The following is a 23,570-nucleotide window of genomic DNA, read 5'->3' as shown; positions in this document are numbered from 1 at the left end:
AACTTTTTTTTTTTTTAATCCTAATTAACATGACCACAAATTGGCTTTACGCGATTATTCTACAAGACATTTAAAGTAACTAATTTGATTCGTTAAGGTTGTTGATGACTGTTTTACATTGACATCTTATTAAATACACATGTTCAATGGAATGGAAGTTTGCAACAGGCTTATTACAATGTCAATCAAATAGTAGTAGGCAGGCCTTCAGGTAGCCCACCTATTGGAAAAGAGAAGCAGAGTAGATACAGAATTGGTTGTAGCAGATGTCCGGTCATTGTAATCCCTCTTGGATCTTTGGATTTAGCTTCACGGGGACGAGGGGTAATATGCGGTGTCGAAAGTTGAAGCACTTATAACGATAAGTAATTGTTTGAAAGTGTTAAAGCGATAATAAATTTATGTATAACCTAATTTTTACAAATCTGAGGCAGAGCGCAGATTCTATTTAGGCTATATTATTGACTGGCTTCAACAGATTATCGCTCGTTTTTTTTCCCCTCCACTACACTTTAATTGAGTGGTGAAGAGGGTGTGCAAGTAACAAATATACAACATTATTTAAATGTATATACATTTACAACATTTATATACCAAATTCATCCATTTATCAGGTAAGCAACCTAATATAGATAACCTATCATTTAAATAACATGCTATTTTAATGTTTATGCTCTAGTTTTACCAGAGTTAGGTTTACTAAATTAATGCAGATATTTCAGATTAGGAAATTAGTTCAATTAAAGCCTTTATTTAAAATAAATTTTACTGAAATATTTTAATAAGAATACTCTTGTTACTGAAGTAAGACTAGGCGCTGAATTTTCTGAATAGTAGTGAAGTGTAAAAATTGCAGATCATAAGAACTTGTATTATAGCCAACCTTGAAGGTATAAGGATGCGTGTATTTATTTTATAATTCAAGTAACAATCAACTTGCCATGTATTTAATTCAAGTAGTTTCAAGTAGTCCTATAATCTAAATTCCTCCCACATATTCTCCTACAAAGTCTAGAAAGTGAGTGCTTGTTCAGTGGTCAGCTCATATTTAATTAATTTAATCACTGCAAACGGGTGGGGGCATATTGTGAATGTCCTTTGTTCCTAATATATCTTAATTATTGATAATAAGACTTGCTGTGATGATACACAGTACATCTGAAATGTAAAACAAAAGTAGCTTCTAAACTGATTTTCTTTCTTTTGCTTGTACACAAAGTAATTCCATTTGTACACAGTAATAATCCTGCATCTCTACTAGAGTGTAGGTTTTCTGTTCTACTTGAACTGCTACTGACATTGGGTATCTTTAATTAGGAAAAATAACCCGATTCATCATTATGAGAACCAAGAAACTGAATTTCATATTCAGACATGCTAAAACTGCACAATTTATTAATTTCCAAGTGCATAATTTCCAACTTGAGTGGAACACGATCCCCTAAAGGGGCATACTACATATTCCTGCCAATTTATTGGCAAAAACAGCTCCAGTATGTGGAAGACGTTAACAGTTACATGCTATTTTCTCTTTGGTTAAGTTTAAATGTCAATACAACTACTGTTACATATAGTCCCTGGCCACTTTATTAGACACCTTGTAGATTTATTGTAAAATACAATTAAGTTTACAAATGAATGTGGCTTCAGGTCTGCTGTTGGATAACGCAGCCACACTGCTGTGCCTAATAAACTTGTACCAGCTGAGCACCCAGAACCATGCCTCTACTATGTCAGTAACACTGCTGTTTTGAGTTGTCCACCATCCACATGGTAGGAGTTTGACAAAGCATGCATGCAACAGCCTGTAATTAACTGTGTTTATAAAATGCACCTAAAAATAGTACGTATTAAAGTGTTCAGTGAGTGTATACACAGTGTAGGGCTTTCTAAAGTAATGGATGTATTCCAATTGGTGAAATTATCCCAGCCACAGGTAATCACTATGTTCACCAGCTTCATGGATGCTATTCTCTGTTGCCTAACGGGCAAATCTGCAAACGCTGTTGGACCTCTGGAGACGTCTGAGCCTGTAGGTGGTTTTGAGTTTGTGGAGGTGAAGCCTGGAAGGGTGCTACGCGTTCTCCACATCGTACCTGATCGGCCAATGGTGGAGGAGATGACGGCAGGGGATGGGGCCAGCGTCAGCTGCAAGAGGCGGATTACGGTTTTCCGCAACGGACAGCTGCTCATAGAGAATGTGTGAAGCCATGCCCCCAGAGACAGTACGTTGCCAGAATGGAGACAGCAGTGCGGAGGCGGAGCCTCCAGATGGCTGCGAGCCACCTGCAGTACCGGCTATGAGTGAGCGGCAGCAGCGCACATGGGGGAAGGCCAAGCACACTGTGCTGATCGACCATGAGCGCACAGTCACATGCTGCAAAGAAACACACCCCGACGTGGCCTTGTACTTCATCCATGGGGTAGGGGGCTCTCTGGATATGTGGAGCCGCCAGCTAGACTACTTCTCCCAGCTTGGCTATGAGGTCATTGCCCTGGACCTTGCTGGCCACGGTGCCAGTTCCGCTCCCAGAGTCACAGCTGCATATACGTTTTATGCCCTGGCTGAAGACATAAGGATAATATTCCAAACATATAAAAAACAGCGGAATATTCTCATTGGGCATTCATATGGGTGAGGATTAATTTTGTTCTGTTCATTTACACAAACTGTATTGCTCACAATTATTCATAGAACCTTCTGCAAACACATTCCCTCATACCTCAAGAAATGAATCTTTGCCTTTGTCCAGTGCATCATTTTGTACCTTCCTGGCCCATGAGTACCCAGAGCAAGTGCACAAAGTTGTGATGATTAATGGTGGTGGTCCAACAGCTCTAGAGCCCAGCCTTTGTTCAGTCTTCAACCTGCCCACATGTGTACTGCATTGTATGTCACCCTGCCTGTCTTGGAGCTTCCTCATGTAAGAAAACCTAAAATGAGTTTCTTAATCTAATGTAAGTAATGATTGGTTATAATAGTCATAAGCATGCGTAACTGTTACTTGAGAAGCCATCTCATATCTGTAGGTTGTTTTACTGGGATCCTATGGACATTACTAATTTGAATCATGTTTGTTTCTCCCAGGGCTGGCTTTGCCAATCAGGGGAAAGAGGAAAAGAAACTTCTAAAAGAGAAAAATGTCTTCAGTGTGTCCTCTTTTGTGCTGCGATCTATGATGAGTGGACAGTACTGGCCAGAGGGGGATGAGGTCTACCATGCTGAGCTCACTGTGCCAACTCTCCTGGTGCATGGCATGCATGACAAGTTTGTGCCAGTCCAAGAGGACCAGCACATGGCAGAGGTAACATTACAGGCCTGCCACTCAGCATTGTCACATCCATATAATCTAATATTTATCATTTACATTTATATAGCCCCTTTGTCATACTCAAGGACACTTTACAGATATAAATTAGCTTTTACAATCACACACCGACAAGAAGCGGCAGCCAATTTGTGCACAGCGTACTCTCAATCAGAAACCATATTTGAGTAGTTGAGTCTTTTCTAGATGACTATCTGTATTTCATATTTGGGTGAACGTCTATTTGGTGTATATTCTGTATTCTTGCAACTTAAAGTGCAATGTAAAAGGGTGAAAATGTATTTGGAAGATCCAGAAATAACAGCTTCTTTCCATGCAGATTCTACTTCTGGGCTTCCTGAAAGTCATTGATGAGGGAAGCCATATGGTGATGATGGAATGCCCTGACAGAGTCAATACTCTGCTGCATGAATTTTTCCTCTGGCAGCCATCACCTCAGATCCTAAACAAGAAGTAACTACTAGCAAAACCTCCATAGAAACAGTAAGGCCAATGACTGCCCCCAAGATTACACCATCAAAACCTGAGCAAAACACAAGTCCAATGACTGCCTCCAGGTCCATCCATGAGGTGACAGGCATCTCAGAGCAAAGACTAAGGAATCATTCCACAATACAATAGCAGAGACAAATCTATTTGCCATTTAGCACAGTCTACTGGGTGTCCTCAGTGTGAGAGAGCAAAATGTCACAGCTGTCCAAGCACTAATAAATCAGCCACAGACGAGCCTCACACAAGGAAAAGAAATGAATCAAACATTTGCACAGCACATGGTCTACCATCAATGCAATATTTTCAATATAAGGGAATAAAGACAAAACTGAATCACCACCAGAAATACTAAAATTAAAATTTTGTATACAATCACCTATCTGAGGAACAGGTGACAGGACAGAAATATGTTATAATTTGATTTCCCACATTTAGCTGACACTTTTAACCAAAACAACTTACAATTACGACTTGAATACAACCTGAGCAATTCAGGGTTAAGGGCCTTGCCCAACAGTGGCAACTTGGCAGAGGTGGGGCTTGAACAAGCAACCTTCCAATTACAAGACAAGTACCTTAATCACTGAGCTACCACTACTGTATGTGCACACATTAGTAACCATGAAACAAAGAAGCCAGCTCTTCTTTTAGATCACTGTCACAGTTCACCAGCTAGCCAATTTGATATGATTAAGATGCCAAATAGCAGGACTCCAAACTTTATTGATTGTCTAGTTTACCATCATCCATGTGTCCTTGATGCCATGAAATGATGTCTAAACATGTGCAGACTGAAAATGGACATCAGGGCTGATTTTCTTTCAAAAACACTATATTGGCACATCAGAGGAAATTATTAATGATATAAGGAGCCATTAAGAGTTTCAGGAACATCTCTCATGTGAGGTCGCCATGTTAATTTATTTACCAAAGGGAAACCTGACTGTTTTTAAATAACTATATTATTCCCCTCAGATGACACTAGTATTTCTATTTTGTCCTGTAGGAAAATCAAAAATAGAAACCATAGAAAGTACGTTGCAATATCCCAGTTGCAATATTTCCACGATCTATGACTTTTTATACTTTAAAAATAAATGTATTTTGGTTCACAAACTGTTCTTAATTGTTCAAGCCAGATAAATACTAGGGGTCCCAACTTTCTTTCCTTTTAGAAATTCTACCACTGCTTTCAAGAAAAATGGATAAACACTTGGTGGCATAAAAGGTCTGCAAAGGAAACAGGATCTTTCTCTTAGAACAATGTTCAATCACGGTACCAAATATTTTAAGGTAATCTATTACAGCTAAGAACATTTCACCTGTTATGTATCCCTTTGAAAATCTAAAGTACTTAAATGATGTATTAATCTTGTACAATAGGATAACATTAACCCTATGCATGAACATTAAGTTGGAAAATGGCAAATGATGTCAATGCCAAAGTTTCAACATTTAAAGTGTTTGGAAGCACAAATGGATTTAAACAAAACCTGACAAATTCCACGTGTTAGAAGTCACTTTTATTTACATCAATCACTTTTTACTTCAGAGGAATGAAGCGAGAGGAGTGGGTGGCCCCAATACCAGGACGACCGTGCTTAACAGGCTTGTATGTGATTGAGAATTCTCCAAGGTAGTGACCAATCATCTCAGGCTGCAAAAAACATTCAAAAGGGGGAATATTTAGCCATATAACAGACACTATTGAGTTTACCTACTAATTTGTGACCACACCAGCATATAAGTTTTGCTTGGTTTATCTACCCTGCTTTGGACAGTAAATTAAAGTTGTCTGACGTCAAACAACCAAGCTGAATTAAGTGTTTCACAGTACATTGTCAGTAAAACTACATCTAAATGTATGCATGAAAATGGGGCACAAATTAACTAAAGGTAACTAAGGTGAGATAAGAGTTACATCTATTCAAGATCTACTTCAGTTAGGATACCAACTGTACCATGCCTGAACTAGACATAGGCTGTCAAAGTTAAAAATGACCCAAACACCACTGGCACTTGTGCTTGTCCCCATGTGAGCATTACCAGAACACACTCAATACCATCAGGCAATGGTTTTGGTAATTACAAATGTTTTGAAGTGATACATAGCACTCCTCTAGTCGTCGTAATACACAATCACACCACACAAAAAAACATGACTCTCACTGCCTTACCTTGATTTCAACCTGGTTGAAGGTCTTGCCATTGTACACACCAACCATGGAGCCTACCATCTCCGGCAGGATGACCATGTCCCTCAGGTGGGTTTTCACCACCTCTGGCTTCTCCATGGGAGGGGCCTCCTTCTTGGCCTTGCGCAGACGCTTCAGGAGGGACTGCTGCTTCCTCCTCAGGCCGCGGTTCAACCTCCTCCTCTGGCGAGCGCCATAGAGCTGCATGAGTTGCTCACTGCAGAATGGAGACACCGGTTAAGCCCAACGTTTACAAAACCAAAACATGACACAGGCAGCCATGCAGTATTATAGTGATGCAGGTTCATGGTTGAGAAAAATAAATAACTTCTTGTTTTGTTACATCAACATGCAAGTCTGGTCTATTGGACATTTTCCAATTCATTTTCAAAGTATTACTATGAATAGTAACTACATAGAAAACCAAACCTTGTTTAAAAAAGTGGGATAAAAAGGTCAGGTTTTTTTGAAAGTTCATAGAGTTCAGCAAGGGCAATTAAATGCAAGCTTAACTCCATTACTTGTGTGCCAGGCCGACGAACACCCCGATACTTCAATATTAACGCGACCAAAAGTCCCTTCACTCACTAGGACATGTCAAGGAGCTGGTCCAGGTCCACACCTCTGTAGGTGAACTTCCTGAAAGTGCGCTTCTTCTTCTGCTCAACGTCCGCCTGTTATTTAGGAAATTCACAACACAAAGTAAACAAGCTCATGCGTTAAGATACTACCTTTATTCGCCACCATTAGCCCGCTAGCTGTCGTGATACAGAAAAGCCCGTTAGGAAACCTAACTGTAACTCGGACACTACTTAAATACACTAGAAATTAAAAGAAACTTCCTGCATGTAACATAAAAGTACTACTACAGTAATCTAAAAATCTAGTAATACTACAGAACGAGTAAACAAGGGAAACCTGGCCTACTTTAAAGGCTATTGACTGTAAGCGCTGGCTGGCTAGCAAGGAATCTTGCATCTATTAAACCTAAACTATTACATGTCCAAAAATAATGCCAGGAAAGTATCACGAAGCACTAATGTACACTAAATACAGAACGACCGCCATAAATGTGATTAAAATTTGCTGCGGATTGAATCAGATTCCAGTAAAGCAGTAAAACACAAATAAAACACCACTTACCATTTTAAGAGATTACCCGGAAAAGGAAGTTCCTGGCGTTCGCTCGCGCAGAAAAAAAAAATGGTGTCACACTAAAACAGGAACAGCGCGCCATCTAGCGTTGGGGTGACTTAATACCATAAAGGTGTTCTGCGAAAATTCACCTGAAAAAACCTGCACCACGGGGCGCTAAAGGGCTTGATGTGTGCTTGTTTTTATATTGCACGGGTCTTGTTTTGTTGATAAATATAACGGAGTATAATGGAGTGCTTAATCGTTACCTTTTTTTATGTACAAGGTATTCTGATAATTGTTGCCGCTTTCGGTTTGTTTACTCCTGTCAGTGTAGAAGCTCTAAGAATAATGCTCCAAGACAAAATCGGTGATATTTCATAGAAAAAAATAATAGCTACAAATAATATAAGATACCCCATACACTTCATACATCTGGTCCACTGTCCACCTTCCTGGGGCCCATAATATTTAACACTGAAAATTGACACTCAAAAAAAGTATCTCCCTACTTTCACATTATAGCGCAGATGGAAAGTAAAATGGCTTTTTAAAAGCTCTGCTCATTGGAATCAGTCATCTTCAAATCATCTGCCTTTGAGAGCAAAATACATACACTATTCAAATAACTATTTCCAAATATTTCTTTTTATGTTTAATATATCCTTTCAAGCTTACATTCTGATAAGTTTTTATTTTATCAGTGCTGTTCCAGTTTTACTAATTAACTAGTACCATTAAAGCCCCAGTATAAAATTAAACAAAATGGCAGACTTTTATTGAATATTGCAACAATGCTCCACCAAATACATACAATGCGTTTTTCACCCCGAGATAGGGAGACCACTCAGCATTTAGTACTTCCTGCTAACATTTCCTGTTTAGTTTCTAAATAAAACTTAGCATTCGTGGCACTGTAACTCTGTAATATCACCTTTATATATTATTTAAGTAATCCTGTAACAATATATTCACAAAAAATAGACTGAAACATTAAAAGTTTTCAGCAATAGGTTTCATTAAATCATTTATTTCAAATAAAATTTCTTTCTTTTTTGCATAAGTGCAAAGTGCACTAAAACAGCCACCTGAGGGAAATCTACATCCTTAAATAAAAAACAAGAAAAGCGCACATATAGTAGTACAAAATTCTTTAAAAAACTGCACAGTTTAGGTGTATAATACATATTTGTAAGTTCTATTTCAAACAAATTTTAAATAAAATGGTCAAAGGCTCGGAGAGTAAACAAAATTCACAAAATTGAAAATAAAACATTTTCCCCTAACAGAATTAAAGCTGAAGAAATGGGAGACCCTGTCACTCCATTGTCTGGTACGGTTCTGTGCTGATGTTTCCCCAGACATTCAAAAATCTATTGCTAATTATCTCTGCCCTAATATAAAATACACAACTAATATGGTCTCCTCATATAGGAGTATAGTCTCTGTTCACAATTTACACACACACACAAACACGCTCCAATTATGTTTATAATGTTCAGCAAACACCAGCCCCAAAATCCAGTTTTGTTTGGGATCAAAACATCCATTTCCCTGACGAGTTGTATTGCATTGTGGAAGTGGGAGGGAAACGCTCAGCGCCGATATGGATGGAAGCCTTGCACATTGTGGTTCTGGCCACGGCCAAAGCTGCTCGCTGCTGGCTGCGGACCTGATGACGGCTGTGCAGAAGGGGCACCGTACGAAGCAGTTTGTTGGTTGGGGTCAGCAAAGCTGTGTCCAAAGCCACTCAGGTCCTGCCCATAACCTGCTTAGTGAGATTTGGAGAAAAAGAAAAAAAAGAAAAGGAAAACACAGAATGGAGGTGCAAGATGAACAATAAAAATAAATATGAAGGGTTAAAATAAACAGTTTGCTCCGGGGGCAAATTTATATACTATATATTTGTATCTTTTAAAGAGGTGCAAAGTCTTTAGAGTAAGATATTTAAACACAAATTATCTAAGATATTAACCAGAAGCCATATGAAAGAAAAAGTTATGAAAAGAAAGCTATTCAAAGACACTAAAATTAAAAAAATAAAAAGAAATGTTTGCATGTTCATTGCAGCAATTCTCCCATTACTTTTCATGGGTTTCTTTAGATGAAAACAGACAGACAGGAAGAGCTTGCTGGCATGGCCACAGATAAGGAGAATGAATTATAAGCTACAGAGTGCTAGTATCAGTTCAACTTTAACAACTTCAGTCATCTGTGAAACATCTGTCAAGTGAATTGCAAATTTTGCATGAAACAGAGTAGCATAAAATACAGAAAGGAAACATACAGATATACAAGCAAACCTCTGATATAATTAGATCATCCTTTTGCCAGCAAAGCAATGCAGAGATGAAGAAAGAGAAATAAAAATGTGAAGGAAGCCATTTTTAAAGTAAACTACAGCTATTATGCCACAGATGATTTACCAACATCCTAAGGTATCAAAGAAAAGTTTGATAAAACTTTGGATTTATTCCCAATTTGATAAAAGTTTTCCAAATCAAAGAGCTAAATGATTTTTGGACCATTGGTCTACTTTTTTTCCATTACAATGTACACCTTAATTTTTGGCCTACATGTAGCTGTAGTATATCTCTTAGTATACCATGAGGAGACCAAAACTAAGTGTACGGTATGTAAAATATGCATACAACATATGCATATGGCATGGGCACAACTTGAGTATGAAAAATGCATGTAAGAAGGAAAACAAAAACCATCATTGAAGCCTCATGAGTCTATGCACTGTTGCATCTGCTGTTTTATTGGGTGGTTGTAAAATACAGTAGCTCACACCTACCTGCACTATATCCCTGCTCATCCTGACCATAATTGTGAGAAGGACGCGTTGGTCCGTAGGCAGAGGGGTCCTGAGGATAGTTACCCAAGCCTATCAGGGAGATGAGGAGACCAGGTTGACTAAACCCAGAGAGAGCCTACCTTTGACACTAGCTCTAGGGGAGAGCTTCCTAACGGTCAAGGCGAAGCCTTGCCAAAATTATCTGCTCTCTACAGTAAGGTTACCCTGCTCTGAGACTTGAAGGCCTAAAAATGCTGAATCAAGAACAATTAAGGTGAATGGATTGGCCCTAGTTCTGCTTATCTTAAAGGCGGTCAGCCCTAATGGTTGTGATGAATGGAAGCAAAGCGGAAGCATGGCACACTGAGCTGGCTGAGGGCAACACTGCTGCACTGACGGCACACAGTGGCCCCGCTTCAGCCCGCTAACCAGGCAGGTCAGCTTCAGGCACATCTTCAGGACACAGCTTCAGAACACACCTTCTGAGACCTGGGGTTTCACAGCTTCTCGTAACACAAACAAGACAATGCTTGTTTGATTTCTTACAATAAAAGTACACAGTCAAAATTACAGGCACAGCACTAATTCTAAAATGCAGTGTAAATGTGTTCAGTGTAGTGAAAACAGTTGCCTTCCAAAAAGGTTGTAAAGTAGCACATCAAGAGAGAATTTCTAATAATGTAACTGCTACATTTTTCCCTCTCTCTGACCGACCAAAAATCACAAAGTACTGCAATATGAAGAACTGACAATAACAATCAGTCAATTAGTAATCTGAAGCATTTTACCATCTATGTGAATCTTAAATTCTAAGAATACACCTCTAATAATTTATACTATAAATTATTAACTTCATTAATTAGCAATAGCAAAAAAAGAGAAAGTTTTGTTACTAACATGGGTACGAATAAGGGCGATATGGTCTATAAGAAAGTACCGAGTTTGCTGATATTGGCTTACAGCACACATGACAATTTGATCTAACTCTCAGTAACTATATCAGTATTGAAATGTCAGTAAAAATATATTCTTGTTAAACTCTATAAAGCCAGTTTAAGTGTCAGTAATGCACACCTTCTAAAATCAAACTGCATTAAAATGAAGCATCTCACCATCCAAAAAGCAACATTGCAACGCAGGATGATCTAATTTATACACATGACTGGATTGTGGATTACCATTCCACATCATCATAATGCACACAGACAACTTAGAACATTTATTTTTGCAAATTTAGCACAGTTGTGGTGGATGTAGAGGCACCTAGAGACCCACCATAGGCGAGGGTTCCTATGCATGCTCGTGTGCATGTGATGCCATCATGCCAGTTCAGCCACGTGGTGTAAAGAGCAAGCTCTTGCTTGTGTGAGGATCGCCGTGTGATGAGCTGTGACTAAGGTGGTTTCGAAAATGGATCCACTTGACAGTAACAGGGGAGGAGTTGGCCTGGCTGAGGCAAGCCCTTTACTCACCATACTGGCTGTAGGAGAAGTCGGGCTGTGCGGGAGGGGCTTTGCTCATGTCCTGAGTAGGGGTGGTGGCAGGTGCAAAGCCCAGGGGCCCTGTTCCAGGAGTTGTGGGAGGAGGAGGAATTCCTTGTGGCACGAATTGGTCGCCTTGAGGCGTGCCAAAACTATACCCTATGTTGGTTTGAGACAAAAAACAAAAACCCAACTTATTTATGCAAGTTACTAAGAGATCCTCAAACAAGGTAAACAAAGCATTTTTACCTAATAAACCGACCAGCAAGAGACTTTCCCCTCCATTGCATCAAAATGAAACCATAAAAGCAGGGTCAACACATAAGAGAACTATGCACTTGCTTAGGGCCCTCATGGCCACCAGAGGGCCACCCATAAAAACCTTGAAAATCTCTCTCTCTCTCTCGCTCTAACTTTTTCCCCCTCTTATGTTACCTTTCATGGCTTGCACTATGGAAGGTGGACTAATTAGTATCAATAAGTAACAAGATGATCATCAGATGTCTTAACAGAGATTTCTCTGTTTGCCTCCAGAAAAACCAGAAAATATAGACTCCAAAGAGAATTAGTTTGTAAGAGGAGGAAATAAATTAAATATTTGATTTAAAGTAGTTTATTTTGGCATTTTTTCCTGAAAATATATTTTTTTAAAATTCATTATTCATCTTTATAATTTTATTCTTGAACAGTTAATCTTATCTTGTAAGCGGTTCCTCTGTTCATTTTATGTAATTATTAAGCATATATTTATTTAATACTGCAAGCAAACTGAGGGAGGTACTTTTAATCTAAACTACTGTTAATCTACAAGTAAAATATTTTAATTGTAGCTTATTGTTCTACACTAAGACATTTAAATTATTTTAAACCAACAGCAATTAAAGTGGTTGTTTAGAGGAAATGCATTATCTGCTGGTATATTTTGTAAGTTTTCAGCACAGAATGTTCAGTATGCCACTTACTACTGTGTTACTTTGAACATTAAAGTGCAAATTAACACCAGACCATTCTTGTGAGTTTGCTAACTTTTAGGATTAAAGACTATAAAGGGTAAAATAAACCATGCTGACACTCATATGTTGTAAGAAAATAGGTACAACTAATAAAATTGATTGTAAGTGTGTGAATAAGCCAGCACTGACAAAAGTCAATAATATTGGCAGTCCTGAGAGAGTCCTGAGGAAAAGCTCAAACATTTCTATGAATAATCAGTAGTCCTTTAAACAAATCTTTGCATTTGTCTATCAGACAGACAGACACAATGGAGGCAAAGAGGCATTAAGAGACATGTGATTAACTCCAGATGTATTCAGTAAGTACATCTATTCTAAAATCAAACATAAGGATTTTTTAGATCTTACCAAACTGAGGGGTTGTGCTGTAGCCCTGCTGGGGATATCCCTGAGGTGCCCCAAATCCTCCTGTTGGGGGCGCTGTGACTAGAAACGCATTAAAAGGAGAGGGAGGTTGTGCAGGAGCTCCTCTGCCTGCTGGCAAAGGAGGACCATATCCACCTGAGATACATATGAACGGCAATGAAATGTCCCATGAGTATAAAACAGCTATAAATGGTACCCATCATAACTGAATGCAGTCTAATGTAAACATGATTTTTTTAAATAGATCCTCATATAAAAACCTACCTAATGGCTGCCCTGTAGATACCCAAACCCCTGGCAAAGAGAGAAACAATGTCAATGTTTTTTTGCATTCTAAACAATTATGGGAATTGAAACGGCATTTGTAAAAGACGACAATCAATTTGGCTTCATTTCAAGCCACACATTTCTTTTGGCACAGACTGCTTGTATAGGCTCTATGTGAAAACAGGCACCCTTACACTGTAGACAAACCCACTGTGGCTTCGAACAGATGGCACAAACAGTGCAGCCAAAACGGAGGGAAAGTGCGGCTCAGATACCAGTTGGCGCCTCTGGTATCTTTTTTCACACTAGAATGTCATGTTCCCAGAGGGAGGCCGACCTATTCACCCTCACTCACCCTGAGGCCCGTAGCTCTGCTGCCAGCTCTGAGCAGGCTGCGCAGCCCAGCCATTGGCTGCACTTAAGATTGCTCTGGGTCCCCACTGATTGGCTCCCAGCTGCCCAGGGCCAGGACCTTTGCTGTCCCGAGGCTCAGCCTTCTTCACTTCAACCTGGACAAAGGACAAAGGCAACAGCACTTGAAATAACAGAATTCAATGATGCGTTTGCTTCCCTCACCCCATAAATTACTAAGCTTCAGATGAGATAGTCTTACTTGAATATGAAAGTTCAGTATAGATATAAAGAAGGGCTTATTGCTGATATCTTTTAAGCAATGTTTCTAAGGTACTTTGGAATAAAAACTCTTTACAATTATATTTTTAAATGAAAAGTCTATATGAATAAAGAGAATGCTAATGCAAAACAAATTTAAGTTTAGCTGCAATTTTTTCTGCAAAATGTACCTGAGAAACATTGTCCCTGCATTTTGCTTTATCTTATCCCTTGTAAGTAGATAAAAACTGCTAATAGAAAGTCCAGACTTACCTGACCCTGGCTAACGCGTTTAAGAACCTCAATTTAGTTACATTTGGAGTAGAAATATGATGACAATTTTTTTTAATCTTACTGTAAAATAATAAACATGCAGAGAATAATGGAATAATAAGTCTAATCAGAAACGAATCTTCATACCGTGTCATACCAAATATGAAAGTAAAAAAATATTTTGGAATGAAACACTTATTTGAAGTCAAATGTAGACTTGAAAGACACTGGAACCATGTCTATTTATAAACTGGAGCTAACCTGCTTTATCAGAGACAACATAAATTTTATCCCATTACTTCCAGTGCCCAACTTTCACTACCAGCCACTAAAGAAAAGCACAAACACCAGGACTGTAACGTGGGTAGGACAAAAATAGAACAGTCCTTAAATGGGTTGAGTTATTGGGGTCACCTTGAATCAAGAGCAAGGCATGATATTTTTCTGCTTGCAAAGTGGCATAAAAGATGGTGACTTTCTTTCTCGCCTTCCCTCTTCTCTCTGTTGACCTAATTAAGCTCCAGTTTGAGCGAGTGGTCTGAGGCCCTCTGCTCCACTACCTAGGTCCGCTCCCGCGGGCTTCAGCACTCAGAGTGATGGGAGCAAGCCTAGAATGTTGGCATCTGACTTCAGAGCTGGGATTTGCAACACAGTTTGATATGCTCCACTTTCTAATTTTACAACGTATGGCCCACTCCTCCCCAAAGTCCCACTGCAATAATGTCATATCAAGAACAATAGCCTAGGTACTGGAGAACCTGTTTCCTTCGGGAAAATGGGACGGAGTCAAGGAGAGAATAAATATAATGTAGGACAGCCAACTCTGAGCCTCCACTGAAAACTACAACAAACTTCATGCAAATGGTTTGTCATTTTGAATCAGTGCAGTGTAGTAATGAGGCAGGGCAGAAAAACACCTGAGGAAATTTCAGATTAGTGAAATAGATATATATTCACTAAATCAGACTGCTTGTGTGAATAGATATTTAGAACTAAATAACCAGTACCTTTGTTTTTGATAAGAACCTCTTCATCACTTCATTCAATTAACACTTTTCAATAAAAATACTTCAAATATTCTTATTTACCATCATACTTCAAGCAGAGGAGTGGAGGAGTGACAAGTTGCACCCCTGTGGCAAGCTGGGGTTCAAAGCCTTGAAAGGATCTGTCCTCCAGAACAAGGTCCATTTCTCATGTGACAAGAGCAACTGCCCTCTTGCCTCTAGTGATCAGCCTCCTTAGCTACCAAATTACCTACTATCCTTCCTATCCTTCCTATACACATAGGAACTGATCATCACAACACACTAAAATATTGTATGTGATAATATTCTATGGGACTAACAATGGGCAATATACCCAGCTTAATTTCGATGTATTTTTTGTTTAAATTTAAAGAGCAAATTGACACAGTATGGAGATTCTAAACCTGAGGTCACTTAATTGAGGTTTTTTACATTTCTGGAATATCAAGAACTCAAACAGTAAGTGACCTGGCAAAAATGAAATGAATAATAAAAGATGAAAAATGACATTTGACCAGTCCTTTAGGTGAAAGCAAATAGTATGAAGGTATAAAAACTGCACTCAAAAAAAGAGAGACCATACAGGGTCACCACAATTAAACCACCTAAAGGAGTGGTCCAAGTAAACCAAATCTCAGGCGACTGCAGAGGCTGTACTCAATAATTGTGAATTATTCACTATCAAAAGCTATGCACTTTTTGAGAGCTAGTCATTTATGCTTGTTGTAGTTCACTCAAGTGATGTATCAGAAAATATTTTACCCTTAAGCAGTGGTAACACAGGATCATTCCTGAAGGTTTGTTTATTGTCTGGGGAGAAGAACTTCAGCTAGGAGTTCACAGTTCTAGCAGAACACCGCTACCTGTCGCCCAAGCTTCGGTTTTTGCTTTAGGGTAAAATAAAACTACAACTACACACTTTTTTGCCCATGATGTCGTGAAAATGCATGTTGACAGCCTGGTCCACTGATTGTTCGGCCTCGAAAGTAATAAATCCAAAACCTAGCCAACGACCAAAAGTGAATCAAGGTAGCAGGGTGTTGGGACAGAACAAGGTGAAGAACAGTGGGGGGACCAAAGGGGCACCAAGAGTTCGCATGATGTCACAGCTTTTGTACAAGTAAAGGTGGCCGGACAGGTACTCCAGGCTTGTGTAGGAGAAAAGTAATACAGTTCTCCATCTGTGCATTAAATTCCAAATTAACCTTCATTCTTTTAATCATTAACAGCTGAATGAGCAGTGTCAATGAGGCTGTCTGAAAACCGAATGTTTGCAAAGTTAGAGCTTATCCTGCATTACCAAACCAGACTAATACATAAAATCATCTACCAAGAGAAAGATATTTTTGCTTTTTGTGATAAAACAGGTATTTTATCCAGTTTATATTTCTTCTTTCTATGCAGTCTCATCCGAAACCAGTCTTGGATGCCCCCTTGTTATAATCTTTTACAACAAACGCTGGCAGCAGCCACATTCTTTAACGCATAACAGAAATGATGATATAAATCTAATACATAGTTTAAAGGTTTCTCCAAGCCTTCCCAAAATTATATAGCACTTTGGGCAAACTCAGAGAAGAGGAATATACAAAAATGTCTACAAAAGCACCATAAAGATAAAAGGCCAGCATTTTTCTAAGAAACTATGCATGTGTAGCTTTCATAAAGTGCAACCAAGTTAATAATTTTTCCTTTTCTAAAAAAAATAAAATAAATTTTAAAAAAAGCCTAAACACATGGAAGTGGTGTATATTAAAGAGAGAGACCACAGTGCATTTGCTCATAAGAGTTCATCTTAGCAGGACATAACTTAGGAGTGCTGCAACATGACAGTGAGAGCAGTCCACAGTTCCAAGGTCATTTCTATGATAAAGCAGAGTCCAAAGCCTATAAAGCAACAGCAGAGGGATAGTGTTTGAAGTTCTGCTGCAGCCCCAGTACTAACACCACTCTGTGAACTAGTTTTAAATAACTGTGTCAGAACTGGGTTGTGAGAATCTCTCCACTTTGGGATCTAACCCGATTCCGATTAAGCATCCTCTGAGACCCAAGAGGAGGATTTGAGCTTTCTGATACTATATGGAGCTGCCCCAGCTGTTTAAATTAGCACTAAATATACCCCAATCAGCCCCTAATAAGATGACCTAACTTCATTAGCTCATATCAAAGCATTTTTGGCTGCTGTCAAGTTCCTAGACTGTTGCAACTACCTGGAATGACAAGCTAGATTGATACAAGATACAATACCAAATAAGCACAAAAGAATGTTATACCTTTTAACGTAAAGAAAATTGTCATTTTCAAATTAATTTTTTACTGTGAACCTTCTCACAATGCACAAATGTTAAGAGTCTGGTACCTATAAAATAAAATCCTTAAAAAGTCTTAAATACACCCAGAGTTCCCTATAACTCTGAACTTACAAATATATTCCATTAGAACAAGAACACATACCATGAGAACTAAAATCCAGAAACTAAATTTCTGAACGTGGCTCTAAAACTCATGTCAACCTAACTGTGCATTTGTTTAAAAAGGCTGGACTCATTGTAATCATTAGGTTTGTTCAATTCTGTAATCACTGAGAAAGTATGTTTTTCCATGTGTCATTATCTTTCCTTTTCTCGCTATCCAAATCATTATATCGAGCACAGCAATATCACGTATAACTTGAATGTAGCATCCCTGAGCAAGCTAAAGCATTAACAGATATTATTAACAGAGTGTGTAAGGCAGAATTCTTAATAGGAGGGTTATGATAGTAAAGCACAATTATTCATCTATTTTGGCTACACCTGGCCTTTATCTGTATGGTGCCACTTTGAACAAAATTTCCTGAAGAAAAAAAAACAACAACATATCTTAGGAAACAGTTAATTACATTCAAACAGTTCACAAGAAGAAGGGATATAAAAGAAAGAGAAGGCTTACTTAATTTACTACATGTGAAAAATCATTTAGAATATCAGTTAAGACAATATAATAAAAACTTATTCAATGTCTATGGTTAACAAAAAGTTCAATGTCAATAATTCAAAATGCAACAGGAAATGTTCAAATGACAAACTATTCCATGCATCCTCAAAGAGAAGATCTTTTTCTTAAAGCAGTGATGAAGAAACAACTCTGGGAAACACTCAAACACTATTCAATACACATGACATCAGAAAAACATGATGTGCTGTAAACTGTTCAAAAGCTATTTATAACTGCACATCAATTGCTTTGTTTATATATACATGGTTTAAATCCTTTGAGAACACTTTGCCTAACATAACACTAGACCCTACCAAAGTGCCCCCTGGCAATGTATTTAATGTAATTAACAGTGATGTGAAATGGCTGTTATTTTAATTATTACATTTCATTTTATATCAGAATGAACACTTTATATCAGAGTGACCCAAGATTACTCCCAGACGTATCTTTCAGATATAAACGCTTGCCAACTTGGATTCTGGGTGCTGTGTAAAGAAGCCACACCACCTCACTTGTATTCATCCACCAAATATTGCTTTAATTAGCATAGCAATTATTAAAAATGTTGCACTTAATGAACTGGATAAATTCTGGTCAAATACAAACTATTTCAGTCTGTCAATATGCTTAACTCACTGCTCGATTCATATCACTTGCATTTAGTTGCCTCAGTGAAGGTACCTGGGCTATTTGAAATAAACTCACTCCTTTCTCAGTAAGGAAGGATGTATTCCATCAGTAACCATCAGGGAAATCCTGGACAATTAGGCTAGTTACTGCTTTTCATCAAGAATATATAAAAAGGGATCAAAATATAAATGGCAACCATGCAGGTTAAGACTATACTGAAGATTTAAAAGTCAAGCAAATACACCAGAAGATAATTTGGTGACATGTTTAGACAATGCATATGTCTGCACTTTATGCCAATGCTATTGGTTAGCCTTCTCTCCATGCAGGAGCTTTGCAACATGCCCAATACAGCATCAGAGACATGAGAGTGAGAAATGATATCTGAATGTGCTCTGCTGAAGGACAATGAGTGAGCCTCTTCTCTTTGGGTCAGAATAGTTTGTCATAAGTATGAAGATAGATGTAATGGGAACAGAACTACATCAGCTTTTACCTCGGGGTCTCTGCTTCTCCGCATCATAGATCATTACCACCTCTGTGACCTTCAAAGTAGGAAATACATGACAGGTGGGTAAGCGGACGAACAAAGAGATCACTCAAAGGATGACCTAAATTCAACAACAATCGAAAACAAGCAAAGCGCCAATGTCTTAGTCAGAAATTACAAACTAAAATCAAAAGTTTAGGTTTTTTCTCGCCATCGGAATATTTTGCAGCATAAAGATAGTCCTAATTATAACTTCAAGAAGTACACAGGTAAGAAATATGATGACCCATCTTACCACTCCAAATGTGTTAAAATAGTCCCTGAGTTCAGGTTCACCACAGTTGTGAGGAATTCCACCAACAAATATCTTCTTGGATTTATTGCTGTCACTTTTACCTCCTTTCTAAAATGTATATATAAAATAACCTCAGTTAAAAAAGAGGACAATAAGAATGTTTTACACTAGGCCAGTCTGTCATACAATGACTTTCAAGTAGCTTAGGAAGACAAAGCCATGCATTAATTTGCAGAACCTTAAGAAGTAGCCCATTATACAGCCTGTTCTTTCCTCAAAGTTTAATCTACAGTGTTTTTCAATATTTTTGGCGATAAGAACACTCAAAACACAAATGGCCTGAATTAGAACAATTTCCTGCTCCCTTACATTACCATGCTGCTTACCCAGCCATCTTTTGCCCGTGTCTTCTCAGGCTGCATTCCTCTTGGAGTGCATGGCTTTGGGTCAATCTACAGAAGCAAACAAATAAATGTTCATTTTATTTAACCGTAATTACTACCACTACTAGTAGACTGTCTCAGAAGTGGCCAGATTGCATGGTTTGAATTCAATAAAACTCCATGTGGAAAGCAACAAGCTGTTGGTTCTTACATTTCTACCATCAAGGTTGTGAGGTTTGGTGTCCAATACAGTACGAACACAGTTTGGGTCTTTAAACTTCACAAACCCAAAGCCTCTGGACTGATTTGTGCTTTTGTCCTTCATGATAACGCAGTCCACAACCTCTCCATACTGGGAGAAGTAGTTTCTTAAAGTCTCTAACAAGAGAAAGAGAATAGACAGTGATAACCCACTGCACATCTTCCTATACATAAAAACAAGTTTCACATATTAAGATGCAGTTCAGGAGAAAAAACAAAAAAAAAAAAAAAAAAAAAAACGTGTTCAGTTTTCTAACCAAATGTCTTCCATTATAAATAAAGTACCTCTGTGTACACATATAAAAACATTTAATAATTAATATAACACTTTGAATAGAAGCCAGTGTATAGACAGACATATTTTAATGAGAACAGGGAAGACATAATAGTTGAATATAGTTTATATAAGTGAAAGAAACATCAAGTTCTAAGTTAACATTTTTATTCTCACATGTCTTGTGGCGAGAGCTGCTGGAAGCATCTTAACTGTGCTGTTATCCGTGTGAGAACCACTGCATGCGACTCGTGCTTTCTACAGCCTTACCATATTCACAAACAACCGGCCTAGTATCTCGACGCAGACAGCGCTTATATAATAAACACATTAAGCAAACTTACCTTGTGTGGTGCTCCAGTCTAATCCACCCACAAACAGCTTCCTGTAAGACAAGTGGTTATTACAGTAAACGAACGTGGCCAAACAAGAACAAAAAATAATTCTAAGGTATTTAGAAAGAGGAATGTAATTTTCCATGTAGCTAGGGTTAACTTCTGGTGATGTGTTTCTGACTGATGTTGTACTTTCACTAGGTTTATCACGAAGCTACAGCTTGCCACTTTGTGCTAGCTAGCTACGCATACGACAATCATTTCGTCAGTTTAGCTATTTCGCTTACTGCCGAGCAAGAAAACCAACCTGATGCCGAGAACCAACTTTAAAATCCGGCTTTATAGTGAACAAATACGTTTAATTTAGACAATAGAGTAAAAATTAGTTAACCAGAGCTGGATGTTAATTAGCTAGAATACTCAGGAACGTTTAGTCTTGTGACACAAGACTGGAGATCAATATGTAGCTAGGTTAGCTAGCTAGCTAATCACATAGCTCGCTAATTAAATAGCTAACATTAGCTAATGTCATTAGCCTGCCAGTAAAGACAGTTTGACAGCTAGCTAGCTATGAATGACCCGCTCTCGCTGAGGCGTTAAACTCCTCTCAATTGGCTTACAAGAAAACGCACTGCTCTTTCTGGCCATCATCACTTTACCTCGCCCAGATCGACACTTGTTTCGATAACTTGTCAATCACCTTGCTGACAGGAAAATTGGCTAATAGCCTGAGCTAACACAAGTCGACAGTTGATGGCTACTTAGCCAGCTAGCTATTATAAGCTAGCTTACAACATTGTCGTTGTTGTAGCTACAGTCACATTGCAGACCGTTTGCTAGCTCCCTTCGCCTAAATGAGGAGGGAGTACTATTTTATTTTTATTTCGGTAAAATCTGTGTTTTAAAACAAATTGCCTCTTACCCAATTTCGTCTCCCGCTAGATTGTTGTTCATTTCTGTAGCAAGAGTTGTGGACTGGAGTGCTGACATCAGTCTACTGCTTCAAACTCCTACCGCTGCCTCTATCCGACTACCCTCGGAAGGTCACTCCGCTTTCGGTTCAAACAGAAGCTGCGCAACACTGACGCGTTGAGCACGGGGGCCCCCTGCAGGGGGGTCGTAACGAAACCGAAATGTAATGGGACATGTAGTCATTTTAATCCCTCACGACAGTAACTATTGCTGTTCAGATATCGTCATGAATTTCAGTGATGATCTTAAATCTGATAATTACTCTTCATGGAACAAGATAGGCAACCGCGAGCGATCCGATTTGGTCGCAACTTTGATATATCAATAATTTTAATAGTATAATCTGTAGGTGTGCATTATCAGTGTTTTTGCTTTTTGACATGCCAGATATAGTACAGAACTGCCTGTCTCTCATTAAGAAGGCAAGATAAAATCAAATGTAATTTTGAAAAAATGTTGTATAATCTGATCTAACCTGTTTAGTTTAGCTCATCTGACTTGCAAACTTGACTTCATATATACTTCTCCTGAAAGGTCAGTAGCTGAACTGGGATGGGGAGTATCTGGTTCATAATATTTGCTGAATTTAATGGTTAAAGTAACACTGTTCCTCTCAAATCAGCTAACCAAATCTACCGTTGGACTGAAACTGGCATTATATAAAGTATTAAAAAGTCCCAGTGATGGTGTAGCTCCACTCTGTATGCTGTGCATGTCTAGAATGGACAATCATAAAGCCCACTATGATTAAATAGACAAAAAATCATCTTCCTCAGAGTTTAATAAAGTGTGAGGTGTTTTCTCTTGACATAAAAAAAATCTGCTTTTTATTCTTGATAAACTATTGTGATTTGGTGGCTTCTGAACTAAACCCAAAATAGATCAAGTATTAGATACGTTTTATTGTGGGAAGTTGATGTGTATTGTAATGATAATAATGTTGGGAATTATGAACAATGTCTAATTGTCCTATGTAATGACTTAAAACCATTTTGAAAAAGGTTTTATTTAAATGTCCGATTTCACACACAGATATGTGATCCTTAAAGGAAAAGATATATTGCAAGCTACTTTTCATAAATATCACTTGAATGCCACGCCGGAAAATGTGGTTGCCTATTATGTAGGCCTACTGTCAAGCTGTCTAACTTACTGATGTAAAGCAATGGCCCTCATTGATGATCTTTAAGGATTTCACTAACCCTCTCACACTTGACAGGTTGTGGTGAAACTTGCAAAATGTAACAATTACTTTAAAATGTAATGGAAGTAACGTTGACAAATATAACAGAGTAAAGGTACATTTTTGACCTCGCAAATTCACTCGAGTAAGAGAATAAAGTGCACTATTTAAAAAGAAACTCTTAAAAGTGTTACAATCTGTTCAAAACGTTACTTAAGTAAACTTAACGGAGTAAATGTACTACCCACCTCTGGATATAGGCTAATAGGTTAAGATCTATAAGTGTATAGGTTAAAATTTTAAAATGTATAGGTTAATATCTGAAGCAAACCCAGCAATGGGAAGATGATCTATGTTACTCCTACTGCAGACGTATGGATGCACATTCTTAAAAACATATTTAATATGACTAATAACACAAATCATTTCCTTATACAATCTAAAGTGTTAGCTTATAAAGTAATTCACAGACTACACTACACTGGCCAAAAAATATAAAATTAGATTGGTAGACACTAACATTTGCTCACAACTGCTCAGTAAACACACCAGCCAAATAAATACATACCATATGGTATTGCACACTCATCAAACATCTCTGTCATTTTATACATTAACATTTTATAAATGTTATAATTCAATTAACTCCACTGTTGAAGCAACACGTACATTTTCCCACTCACTGTGTCTCTGTTAGATGACACACCAGGAATGTTAACAGTATGAAACCAGCAGAACAATATAGGTGACACTAACTATTGCCAAGAAAACCATTATG

General features: G+C 38.2%; 3 protein-coding genes across 7 annotated transcripts; 1 reads left to right on the top strand and 2 right to left on the bottom strand.

The window, feature by feature from the left end:
- Window positions 1-230: 230 nt before the first annotated feature.
- On the top strand, window positions 231-5,127 carry abhd8b (abhydrolase domain containing 8b). The gene is given in 6 exon segments (XM_027005552.3): window positions 231-2,202; window positions 2,204-2,635; window positions 2,754-2,924; window positions 3,089-3,305; window positions 3,649-3,812; window positions 4,997-5,127. Coding segments are annotated over 5 exon segments (1,365 nt in total). The 5' UTR covers window positions 231-1,795; the 3' UTR covers window positions 3,787-3,812; window positions 4,997-5,127.
- A 195-nt stretch (window positions 5,128-5,322) lies between these two features.
- rps15 (ribosomal protein S15) lies at window positions 5,323-7,221 on the bottom strand. Its single transcript, XM_027005553.3, has 4 exons — window positions 7,160-7,221; window positions 6,605-6,690; window positions 5,999-6,233; window positions 5,323-5,478 (listed from the first exon to the last, which is right to left on the bottom strand). The coding sequence occupies exons 1-4, from the start codon at window positions 7,160-7,162 to the stop codon at window positions 5,365-5,367; spliced, it is 438 nt and encodes a 145-aa protein (XP_026861354.1). The 5' UTR covers window positions 7,163-7,221; the 3' UTR covers window positions 5,323-5,364.
- A 680-nt stretch (window positions 7,222-7,901) lies between these two features.
- dazap1 (DAZ associated protein 1) lies at window positions 7,902-21,690 on the bottom strand. 5 transcript variants are annotated; one of them, XM_027005508.3, is made up of 13 exons: window positions 21,560-21,690; window positions 20,647-20,687; window positions 19,979-20,145; window positions 19,771-19,836; window positions 19,385-19,492; window positions 19,096-19,144; window positions 15,910-15,992; window positions 13,433-13,586; window positions 13,075-13,104; window positions 12,793-12,945; window positions 11,423-11,590; window positions 9,951-10,040; window positions 7,902-8,921 (listed from the first exon to the last, which is right to left on the bottom strand). In XM_027005508.3, the coding sequence occupies exons 1-13, from the start codon at window positions 21,625-21,627 to the stop codon at window positions 8,746-8,748; spliced, it is 1,353 nt and encodes a 450-aa protein (XP_026861309.2). In that variant the 5' UTR covers window positions 21,628-21,690; the 3' UTR covers window positions 7,902-8,745. The 5 variants fall into 5 exon arrangements, 4 of the variants coding, with proteins under 4 accessions (XP_026861309.2, XP_026861310.2, XP_035379172.1 ...); XM_027005509.3 differs by having other exon boundaries at window positions 7,902-8,918; XM_035523279.2 differs by lacking the exon at window positions 9,951-10,040.
- Between the last annotated feature and the right edge of the window lie 1,880 nt (window positions 21,691-23,570).

Source organism: Electrophorus electricus, chromosome 26 (genome assembly GCF_041902795.1).
Source record: "Electrophorus electricus isolate QZ-2024a chromosome 26, ASM4190279v1, whole genome shotgun sequence".
In the NCBI taxonomy this organism is placed as follows: Eukaryota; Metazoa; Chordata; class Actinopteri; order Gymnotiformes; family Gymnotidae; genus Electrophorus; species Electrophorus electricus.
This window is presented reverse-complemented; position numbering and strand designations above follow the sequence as displayed.

Excerpts from the sequence above, each read along its gene's own strand:
- rps15 (XM_027005553.3), bottom strand. Across the intron at positions 6,234-6,604 it reads CAGCTCCTTGACATGTCCTA|TGAGCAACTCATGCAGCTCT; the intron begins GTGAGTGAAGGG and ends TCCATTCTGCAG. Across the intron at positions 5,479-5,998 it reads TCAACCAGGTTGAAATCAAG|CCTGAGATGATTGGTCACTA; the intron begins GTAAGGCAGTGA and ends TGTTTTTTGCAG.
- dazap1 (XM_027005508.3), bottom strand. The coding sequence starts at position 21,627 with ATGTCAGCACTCCAGTCCACAACTCTTGCTACAGAAATGAACAACAAT. Across the intron at positions 19,145-19,384 it reads ATTTTAACACATTTGGAGTG|GTCACAGAGGTGGTAATGAT; the intron begins GTAAGATGGGTC and ends CCTACTTTGAAG. Across the intron at positions 12,946-13,074 it reads ATCTACAGGGCAGCCATTAG|GTGGATATGGTCCTCCTTTG; the intron begins GTAGGTTTTTAT and ends TATGTATCTCAG.